Source organism: Capricornis sumatraensis, chromosome 16 (assembly GCF_032405125.1).
Source record: "Capricornis sumatraensis isolate serow.1 chromosome 16, serow.2, whole genome shotgun sequence".
Taxonomy (NCBI): Eukaryota; Metazoa; Chordata; class Mammalia; order Artiodactyla; family Bovidae; genus Capricornis; species Capricornis sumatraensis.
In genome coordinates this window covers 50417757-50429081 of record NC_091084.1, presented here as the reverse complement: position 1 = coordinate 50429081, position 11325 = coordinate 50417757, and the positions used below count along the sequence as shown (strand labels likewise).

The 11325-nt window shown below is 37.5% G+C and overlaps 1 protein-coding gene across 1 annotated transcript; it reads left to right on the top strand.

The window, feature by feature from the left end:
• Window positions 1-242: 242 nt before the first annotated feature.
• LOC138092611 (olfactory receptor 52Z1P-like) lies at window positions 243-1199 on the top strand. The gene has a single exon (XM_068988663.1). The coding sequence runs from the start codon at window positions 243-245 to the stop codon at window positions 1197-1199; it is 957 nt and encodes a 318-aa protein (XP_068844764.1).
• Window positions 1200-11325: the final 10126 nt, after the last annotated feature.

Sequence of the window (11325 nt, the reverse complement as noted above, 5' to 3'; positions counted from 1 at the left end):
AATGTTTATTATTATTGCTATTTTCATTATCAATACCAGTAGCATTATCTCTATTAAGTCGTGGTAACTTTCATGTCAGTGAAGTCTATTTGGCTTATCACCCTTGAATCATTACTTATTACCATCCTTTTTTAAGGCAGTTAAATTACTGCAATGCCGAGTCACACTTAATCTGATAAAATAGCCCTGATACTTCATTCTCATTCTCTTTCAGGGTTCAGCATCAGAGGACAGAGTAAAAGATGACAACCTCTTCAAACTACACTAACCCTAGAGACATTTGGTACACCATGATTGGGATCCCAGGACTGGAAGATGCACACACGTGGATCTCCATCCCCATTTGTTCCATGTACATAGTTGCTATTGTAGGAAATAGCCTCTTACTATATCTGATCTTCACTGAGCACAGTCTTCATGAACCCATGTACCTTTTCCTCTCCATGTTAGCCTTGGCAGATATTTTTCTTTCCACTGTCACCACACCCAAGATGTTAGCAATCTTCTGGTTCCAAGAAGGGGGTATATCTTTCGGTAGCTGTGTGTCCCAGATGTTTTTCCTCCACTTCATCTTTGTGGCAGAGTCTGCCATATTGCTGGCCATGGCATTTGATCGCTATGTAGCCATCTGTTATCCACTAAGATATACTACCATTCTAACACCCTCAGTCATTGGAAAAATAGGCATTGCTTCTATAATTAGGAGTTTCCTCATCTGTTTCCCCTTGGTTTTTCTGGTTTATCGGCTTACTTACTGTGGAAGGAACATTATTCGTCACTCATACTGTGAACATATGGGCATTGCCAGGCTTGCCTGTGATAGCATCCAAGTCAACATCTACTATGGGGTGATTGTGGCTCTGTTTTCCACATGCCTGGATGTGGTGCTTATCATCATCTCTTATGCCCTAATACTGTGTACTGTGTTTAGGATTCCTTCCCAAGATACCCGGCTCAAGGCTCTGGGTACTTGTGGCTCCCATGTCTGTGTTATATTACTATTCTATACCCCAGCCTTTTTTTCATTCTTTGCTCACCAATTTGGGGGCCATAGTATACCACTCCATATACATATCCTTCTTGCCAATCTTTATGTGGTGATACCACCCACTCTCAACCCCATCATTTATGGAGTTAAGACCAAGCAAATTCAGGAGAAATGTATCCAGATCTTTTCTTTGAGCAAGAAATTTTGCTGATGTAGATTAAACAGCATAGTTCTTTAATTCTTTATGTAACTCCACTAATTGAAGAGTACCTACAATTATATTGTATATCATATCATGCCAGAATTAAGAGAGAACAATAGCATTAAGATTTGAGTAAATCAGATTATGTTAAAATCTTGTTTCATTGTTTTTGTTCAGGACAGTGTCAGACCATGGACATTTTAGAGTCTGTGTAATAATGAGTTTTGTTACAAGTTTAAAGCAAAGAAATTCAATAGCTAATTTCAAATTTATGTTAACATAGATAAGCAGGAGAACTGAAGACACAGCCCACACACACACACTAAAAAAAATGAAAAAATAAATCTCAAATCAACTTATCAGGGTTTTAGTTTTTTCTCCTGTAATATGACCTCTGTAAATCAGAGAAAATAGTATTCACGTATTTAGCATCCTGATATATTAGCTGAGCATTTGGGCTCTAAGTTCAAGTCTGGAATTTCAGATGTATGGCCTTGGCAGAGTGCATTTACTCTTTCTGGAATTCTGTACACTTATCTTTATAATAGTCATAAAATATTGTGTAACTTATAAGGTTGTTAAAATTATTAAGTAAATTGGTTTATATAAAGCTTCTGCAATACTGCATAGCATGTAATGAAGATGAAGGAAGGTTGTCTGTTGTTACTATTGCCAGTAATACTACTGTAATCAGTCTGCATCCTACATACACTGGACCTGCAGGACAGAGAAAGGAATCTCCTTTATATTTCCTCCTTGTGTGTAATACACGTTGGTCAGTCGTCTCCAGCTCCACAACCCCATGGACTGTAACCTACCAGGCTCCTTTGGCCATGGGATTCTCTAGGAAAGAATACTGGATTGGATTGCTATGCCCTCCCCAAAGGGATCTTCCTGACCCAGGGATTGAGCCCCCCTCTGATATCTTCTGCACTGATCAGAGGGTTCTTTACCACTAGTGCCACTTGGGAAGCCCATATTTCCTCTTTCCTAAGTATAATTTCAGGCATTATGGGACATAATGATTTTAGGTGATCTTGAGGCATCCAGCTATTTTAATTTTTCACTCTGGAGACAGGAGAAAAATTTACCAGAGGTAGAAATTTACAGATTATTAGCATGTGTGTGTGCTAAGTTGCTTCAGTTGTGCCTGACTCTGCGACCCTATAGACTCTAGCTCACCAGGCTCCTCTGTCCATGGGTATTCTCCAGGCAAGAAAACTGGAGTGGGTTGCCACGCCCTCCTCCAGGGGATCTACCCTACCCATGGATCCAGCCCTCGTCTCTGTCTCCTGCATTTGCAGGTGGGTTCCTTACCACTAGCACCATACATTAGTAAAAGCACTGGAATGAATCCAAAATCTGCATCTGTTCCTCAAATGAATGTCAAAGCTCCTCTTGATCATTTTATAATCATACTATAGACTGCATATATTTTACCACAGTGGTAATAATTATTACTCTTACTAGCAACAGTAAAAGGTATTCATCAGGGAAGAAAAGAAACAGTGAGATGTCTGAGAACATAAATGATTTATAAAATAATAAATAATAAAGAATATTTTATGTGTTCACTTGTACAAGTAATAATGAAAACTCTTGAACATGTTACTGTCTTCACAGCACTGATGACAAAAATGAAAACTAGAAATATAAATGTACAGGCTGAATGTATTGCAATACATTTTAAAAATTTGGTACAATTATTAGTGAATATGTTACTACAAAATGCTAATATGGAAATAAGCTTAAAACATTTTAAAGAGTAATTACAGGTTGCAGAACAATACATATCAGATGATCTTAAGTAAGGGAATGTACACCCGTATATTAATGTATGGAATCTTACACACAAGTGTATTTGCATAGAAATTCTGGTAGAATATATAGAATTCTCCTGATAGTGTGTATATTTTTAAAAGAACATTTAAATTAAACTAATTATAAATAATTAAATTATATCTACTGATTCCTGTACAAGATGAGATATTTAGCATTAGCATGACTTTATATTATTCTACCTCCCTTTGGAGCTATCCCTATTATTTTCTTAATTGCTTAAGTATCCAGAATTTATATTTAATTACTTTAATTGTCTCTTGAAATTATTCTTTGTTTTTTACTCTGATGGAGGATATTCTGAGCATTTTTGTAGTAGGATTTTTATGTAAGTAAAAATAGAATTTCTATTTTATTTTACAACTTAGCAGTGAGGAAAAGAAATCTAAGTTTATCATGATTTCCAGATTTTTATATGATTACTGATTAATTGTATTGTTTCTGATTCTTTCTGTATTTACTATTTTGCTTAAATTCTGTGCTGTTTCCCCTAGATATTGAAAGAAAACAGGAGTGTGCAGAAGTGATTTCGGCAAATTTTTGTTTCCCATACATGTATAAACATCAAATTTTTAAAATATTTTAAGCTTATTAAGTATATTACACTCAGTAAAACTTTCAATTCTTTCTCTTCTGTAGAAGAAAAACACTGCAAGTTCTATCTTTAAAGTCCATTTTTAAACTTTTAAAATCATAATGTGAGTGTATTCATGTACAATCAACTATAGTGATTGTGAACTCTTATATTTTCATAAATGCTAGTTGGCCTAAATATTGCTTTAGGACTTGAAATTTGATTCATTGTTTTGTTGATACCTGTTTACAAAGGATAACTTTATTATTTTATTGCTGGATATCACACATATCTCCTTTAAATTTACAAGAATGAGAGTATGAACTGACTTTTTAAAAGATTAATATAACTTACAAACTTAATCAAAATTATCAGGAAATAGAAAATATACAATTACAAAATAAAAATTAACTTCATTATATTTAATAACTAAGACAAATGAGAAAACCCCTTGCTATGTACAAACTACTGAAGCTCATTTTGAAAGAAATAGATAACCTAAGTACTCTCATAACTACTTGAGAAATTGTAGTTTGAAACCTTGCAAGAAGGAATTTTCCAGACCCAGATGAATTTGCTAGATGAATACGACCAAACATTTAGAAGGAAAATAATATGGATTTCATAAAAACTTTTATCAGAAAATGGTAAAGGATAGAGCCCATCTCAAATTATTTAATACGAGTAGCTCTATGCTGCTATATAATTGAGAGTATGCAAGATAAAGAAACCACTACAATATTTTTATAAAGAAAATCCCCTCTCTTTCCACATATATTTGTTCTTTCCTCAGCTGTCTATATTTAAAGCCACACTAATCCTGGGATCTTTTTCTTCTGTGTATCAGCATCATGGAACATTCCCATATTTACAATTCTCGGACATGCCTTCCTTTGGAGTTAAGTACCTCACAAGCTCTGTTCACCTCCTCATACATTAGTTCACAAATTTAAGTTCTAGCCATGTCAGTCTTACACAGTGATAGCAAGTACCTTTTCACAGGGGCTTATTGGAAAAGACTCTGATGCTGGGCAAGATTGAAGGCAAGAAGAGAAGGGGATGACAGAGGATGAGATGGTTGGATGGCATCACCAACTCAATGGACATGAGTTTGAGCAAGCTCTGGGAATTGGTGATGGACAGGGAGGTCTGGTGTGCTGCAGTCCATGGTGTCTCAGAAAGTCAGACATGACTGAGTGACTGAAATGAACTGAACTTCCAAGTGGTGATAGTGGTAAAGAATCCCCCAGTCAAAAGTCTGTTCTATACATCTGTGTCTTTTTTGCTGTCTTGCATACAGGGTTATCATTACCATCTTTCTAAATTCCCTATATATGTGTTAGCATGCTGTATTGGTGTTTTTCTTTCTGGCTTACTTCACTCTGTATAATAGGCTCCAGTTTCATCCACCTCATTAGAATTGATTCAAATGTATTGTTTTTAATGGCTGAGTAATACTCCATTGTGTATATGTACCACAGCTTTCTTATCCATTCGTCTGCTGATGAACATCTAGGTTGCTCCCATGTCCTGGCTATTATAAACAATGATTGGGAACTCATGTACACTTGCGGCAGATTCATTTGATGTATGATAAAACCAATACATTATTGTAAAATAAAGTGGAAAAAAAAAAAAAAAAAGAATCCCCAAGTCAATGCAGGACATGCAAAAGAAGTGTACTGGATCTCTGGGTCAGGAAGATCCCTTGGAAGAGGTCATGGCAACCCACTCCAGTATTCTTGCCTGGAGAATGCCCATGGATAGAGGACCCTGGTGAGCTAGAGTCCATAAGGTCACAAAGAGTTGGACGCAACTGAAGCAACTCAGCAGGCACAAACTCCAAGATCTCATAAATATCAGTATTTTTGAAAATTAAAAGAAATAGATAAAGCATGGGTCACTGTCTAATACTGTGTATTTGGCACAGTGTGACTCTGGTTGTTCTCTTTAAATTGATAACAGCCCACAGGAACTCTTTAGCAACCTCCAGGTTATAGAGAAGCTAAAAAAATCTGAAAATATGCTGGTCCTGGTAAGATAATAAAAGTAAAAAGAGAAGTAAATGTATTTTAATTATAATGTAGGACCAGGTTAAAGAAACAGACTACTAGTTACAAAGACAATAATTCTAAAGAGCTATTCTAACATCCAACCACATATTTTTTAAAAACAATGGGGTTGGGATTGTTTGCAAAATTGCCTTGAAGCCATAGACACAGAGAGGGCTGTGAGAACTAATGATGCAATGATAGAATCAATGAGACCTCAGAGTGGATCCAGCAAGTGCAACGGTTTACCATTCCAAGAGGAAAGCACCAGCCCTATAAAATTCAGCAAGAGTTTAGAAAAAATAAAAGTTCTTCACAGAGACAAGGCCAGTTAATGTGCTCTGGAACTATGTGTCTTTTTGCAGGAGCTAATGACTAAGAATCATCTCTTTTCCTTGCTAAGGAGTCTTAATGCAACATTTAAAAAAAAATTCCTAGATATCTGAATATCATGTTACTTAAAATGAACTTTAGAATGTGCATCTGGGTAATTTACTAGCAGTCAAGCTTTGAGACTCAGTACTTTCACTGCTGAGTCAGGGAATTAAGTTAATTAATTAATTAACTCCTGGTCAGGGAATTAAGATCCTGCCACAAGCAGCATAGAGTGAAAAAAATAAATTAATTAGTACATCTGATAAAAGAATGTGTATCTGACATATTAGGCAGAAACTGAAGAAATGTATATCACAAAGTGAAGTGAAGAAGTGAAATGAAGTCGCTCAGTCGTGTCCAACTCTTTGCGACCCCATGGGCTGTAGCCTACCAGGCTCCTCTGTCCATGGAATTTTCCAGGCAATAGTCCTGGAGTAGATTGCCATTTCCTTTTCCAGGGGATCTTCCCAACCCAGGGATCGAACCCGGGTCTCCCACATTGTAGACAGACGCTTTACTGTCTGAATCACCAAAAGAAACTGTTAATAAAGGAGTCAGGAAAGTGTAACTGTGATTAGCAATTATAACTTAAAATAGTGCAGAGAATATATAGAATCATAGTAAAACTTAAGAATGAGAAAGAATAAGGGTTTAAATACTGTTATTAAGAGTGAAGTTAAAAAAATAAAAGTGCAGTCATTTTCATGCAATTAATTGGAATTGCTAGTTTGAAGCATTAGGACACAGTGTAGGCTTGTGACTAAAGAGGACAATCTCTGGAGTCAGATTTCTAATAATCAAATCTTGGTTCCATTGCTTCTAGGTATAAAATCTTAGGGAGCTTATTTTGTAAGTGTGGATATCTTGTTAAACTGAGGAAATGTTAAGGCACTTATAACAATATCTGGAACACAATAAGTGTCCAGTAAATGTCAATAGGGACTAACAGAGTTTTGCCAAGAGAACGCACCGGTCATAATAAATACACTCTTCCAACAATGCAAGAGACAGTTCTACACATGGACTTCACCAGATGGTCAATATCGAAATCAGATTGATTGTATTATTTACAGCCAATAGGAGAGGTTCTCTACTGTGAGCAAAAACAAGATCAGGAGCTGACTGTGGCTCAGCTCATGAACACCTTATTGCCAAATTCAGACTCAAAATAAAGAAAGTAGGGAATTAGACCATTCAGGTATGACCTAAATCAAATCTTTTACGATTATATAGTGGAAGTGACAAATAGATTCAAGGGATTAGATCTGATAGACAGAGTGCCTGAACAATTATGAACAGAGGTTTGTAACATTGTACAGGAGATGGTGATCAAAACCATCCCCAAGAAAAAGAATGCAAAACGGAAAAATGGTTCTCTGAGGAGACCCTACAAACAGCTGAGAAAAGAAGAGAAGCTAAAGGCAAAGGAGAAAAGGAAAGATATATCTGAATGCAGAGTTTCAAAGAATAGCAAGGAGAGATAAGAAAGCCTTCCTAAGTGATCAATGCAAAGAAGTAGAGGAGAACAATAGAATGGGAAAGACTAGAGATCCCTTCAAGAAAATTAGAGACACCAAGGGATCATTTCATGCAAAGATGGGCATAATAAGGAACAGAAAAGATATGGACCTAACAGAAGCAGAAGATATTAAGAAGAGGGGGCAAGGATACACAGAAGAACTATACAAAAAAGATATTCATGATCTAAATAACCATGATGGTGTGATCACTCACCTAGGGTCAGACATCCTGGAGTCTGAACACAAGTAGACCTTAGGAAATATCACCAGAACCAAAACTATTGGAGGTGATGGAATTCCAGTTGAGCTATTTCAAATCCTAAAAGGTGATGCTGTAAGTGCTGTATTCAATATGCCAGCAAATTTGAAAAACTCAGCAGTGGCCACAGGACAGGTCAGTTTTCATTCTCATCTCAAAGAAAAGCGATGCCAAAGAATGTTCAAACTACCACACAATTGTGGTAGACTCTCAAGCTAGCAACATAAAGCTCAAAATTCACCAAACTAGGCTTCAACAGTATGTGAAACGAGAACTTCCAGATGTTCAAGCTGGATTTAGAAAAGGCAGAAGAACCAGAGATCAAGTTGCCAAAATCTGTTGGATCATAGAGAAAGCAGGAGAATTTCAGAAAAACATCTACTTCTGCTTCGTTGACTACACTGAAGCTTTTGACTATGTGGATCACAACAAGCTGAAAAATTCTGAAAGAGATGGGAATACCAGACCACCTTACCTGCCTCCTGAGAAATCTGTGTGCGCATTCAGTTCAGTTCAGTCACTCAGTCGTGTCTGACTCTTTGCGACCCCAAGAATTGTAGCACGCCAGGCCTCCCTGTCCATCACCTACTCCTGGAGTTCACTCAGACTCACATCCATTGAGTCCATGATGCCATCCAGCCATCTCATCCTCTGTCGTCCCCTTCTCCTCCTGCTCCCAATCCATCCCAGCATCAGAGTCTTTTCCAATGAGTCAACTCTTCACATGAGGTGGCCAAAGTACTGGAGTTTCAGCTTTAGCATCATTCCTTCCAAAGAAATCCCAGGGCTGATCTTCTTCAGAATGGACTGGTTGGATCTCCTTGCAGTCCAAGGGACTCTCAAGAGTCTTCCCCAACACCACAGTTCAAAAGCATCAATTCTTCAGTGCTCAGCCTTCTTCACAGTCCAACTCTCACATCCATACATGACCACAGGGAAAACCATAGCCTTGACTAGACAGACCTTAGTCGGCAAAGTAATGTCTCTGCTTTTGAATATGCTATCTAGGTTGGTCATAACTTTTCTTCCAAGGAGCAAGTGTCTTTTAATTTCATGGCTGCAGTCAACATCTTCAGTGATTGTGGAGCCAAAAAAAATAAAGTCTGACACTGTTTCCACTGTTTCTCCATTTATTTCCCATGAAGTGATGGGACCAGATGCCATGATCTTCATTTTCTGAATGCTGAGATTTAAGCCAACTTTTTCACTCTCCTCTTTCACTTTCCTCAAGAGGCTTTTTAGTTCCTCTTCCCTTTCTGCGATAAGGGTGGTGTTATCTGCATATCTGAGGTTCTTGATATTTCTCCCAGCAATCTTGATTCCAGCTTGTGCTTCTTCCAGCCCAGCGTTTCTCATGGTGTACTCTGCATATAAGGTAAATAAGCAGGGTGACAATATACAGCCTTGACGTACTCCTTTTCCTCTTTGGAACCAGTCTGTTGTTCCATGTCCAGTTCTAACTGTTGCTTCCTGACCTGCATACAGATTTCTCAAGAGGCAGGTCAGGTGGTCTGGTATTCCCATCTCTCTCAGAATTTTCCACAGTTTCTTGTGATCCACACAGTCAAAGGCTTTGGCAGAGTCAATAAAGCAGAAATAGATGTTTTTCTGGAACTCTTTCGCTTTTCCCATGATCCAGCAGATGTTGGCAATTTGATCTCTGGTTCCTCTCCCTTTTCTAAAACCAGCTTGAACATCAGGAAGTTCACGGTTCATGTATTGCTGAAGCCTGGCTTGGAGCATTAAGAAACAAAATTAGAAGTGGACACAGAACAACAGACTGGTTCTCAATTGGGGAAAGGAGTACGTCAAGGCTGTATATTGTCACCCTGGTTATTTAACTTATTTGCAGAATACATCATGTGAAATGCCACGCTGGATGAAACACAAGCTGGAATCAAGGTTGCAGAGAGAAATGTCAGTAACCTCAGATATGCAGATGATATCACCTTTATGGCGGAAAGCAAAGAGCCTCTTGATGAAAGTGAAAGAGAAGAGTGAAAAAGCTGGCTTAAAACTCAACATTCAAAAAAACTAAGATCATGGCATTTGGTCCCATCTGTACATGACAAAGAGATAGGGAAACAATGGAAACAGTGAGAGACATTATTTTCTTGGGCTCCAAAATCACTGCAGATGGTGACTGCAGCCATGAAATTAAAAGATGCTTGTTCTTTGGGAAAAAAAGCTATGACAAACCTAGACAGCATATTAAAAAACAGAGACATTAGTTTACCGACAAAGGTCCATGTAGTCACAGCTATGGTTTTCCAGTAGTCATGTATGGATGTGAGAGTTGGACTATAAAGAAAGCTGAGGGCTGAAGAATTGATGCTTTTGAACTGTAGTGTTGGAGAAGACTCTTGAGAGTCCATTGGACTTCAGGGAGATCCAAGCAGTCCATCCTAAAGGAAATCAGTCCTGAATATTTATTGAAGGACTGATGCTGAAGCTGATGCTCAAGTACTTTGGCCACCTGATGCAAAGAAGTAACTTATTAGAAAAGATCCTGATGCTGGGAAATATTAAAGGCCAGAGGGGAAGGGGACACCACAGGATGAGATGGTTGGATGCATCACTGACTTGATGGACATGAGTTTGAGCAAGTTCTGAGAGTTAGTGACAGACAGGGAAGCCCACATGCTGCAGTCCATGGGGTCACAAAGAGTCAGACCCAACTGAGTGACTGAACTGAACTGAAGTGTCAGTAATCATTTACAAATATAATAGTAAAATTTAGTTTGCACTTTTGCAGTGTCATGTTGGTGTTGGGACTTGATTCAAATATAGTACTGTGGAAAAAAATGTTTAACTTGTGCCAAAAATGTATTAGCATTATTTTATAACAAGTAGAATTTGCTAAAATTCAGATATATTATCATAAGAAAATAATTAGTTGAAACCATTCAGAGTATGTATATATATGTGTGTATGTATATATTTGTATATATGTGTGTGCATATATATATATATATATATATATATATAATATTCTGCCTTTTGGATATTATTGATTTTTTTTTTCTTTCACTAGCATCTTACTATTATCAACTACTTCTGTTAGAGGGTACCAGCTAGAACAAAGACAGAAAGTAAAGAGTTTGGGATGTAGAGGAAGTTTCTTTTAGATATTAAAACAAAAGAAGAGTAATGGAACCCCTTTCAGCACGAGCTGGAGAAGAGAAACACAGATAAGCAAAGAGATTTGAAAAGATATAATCTTCAAGGTCTCAGGTTCAGCTGCATTCTTTGGCACTCTTTTACAGTGTAAGGGCATGAGAAGCTAGAAACCCAGTGTGTTTTGAGGGAGAAGTTAAAAGCAGAAGGATATTAATAACCTACTACTTGTTTATCTCCTGAGGGAGATTTCCATGCAAACTATCTCATGCCATCATCAGAGAGCAGCATTAGGGTAAAAATTAGCACATGGTATATTCAGTGAGGGAACCAGTTTCTTGCTCTTTCACAATGCAGCACATGGATCTAGGTGTTCTTTACAGCATTGTGGGGGACACAA

Coding starts and splice junctions, on each gene's coding strand:
- LOC138092611 (XM_068988663.1), top strand. CDS start 243: ATGACAACCTCTTCAAACTACACTAACCCTAGAGACATTTGGTACACC.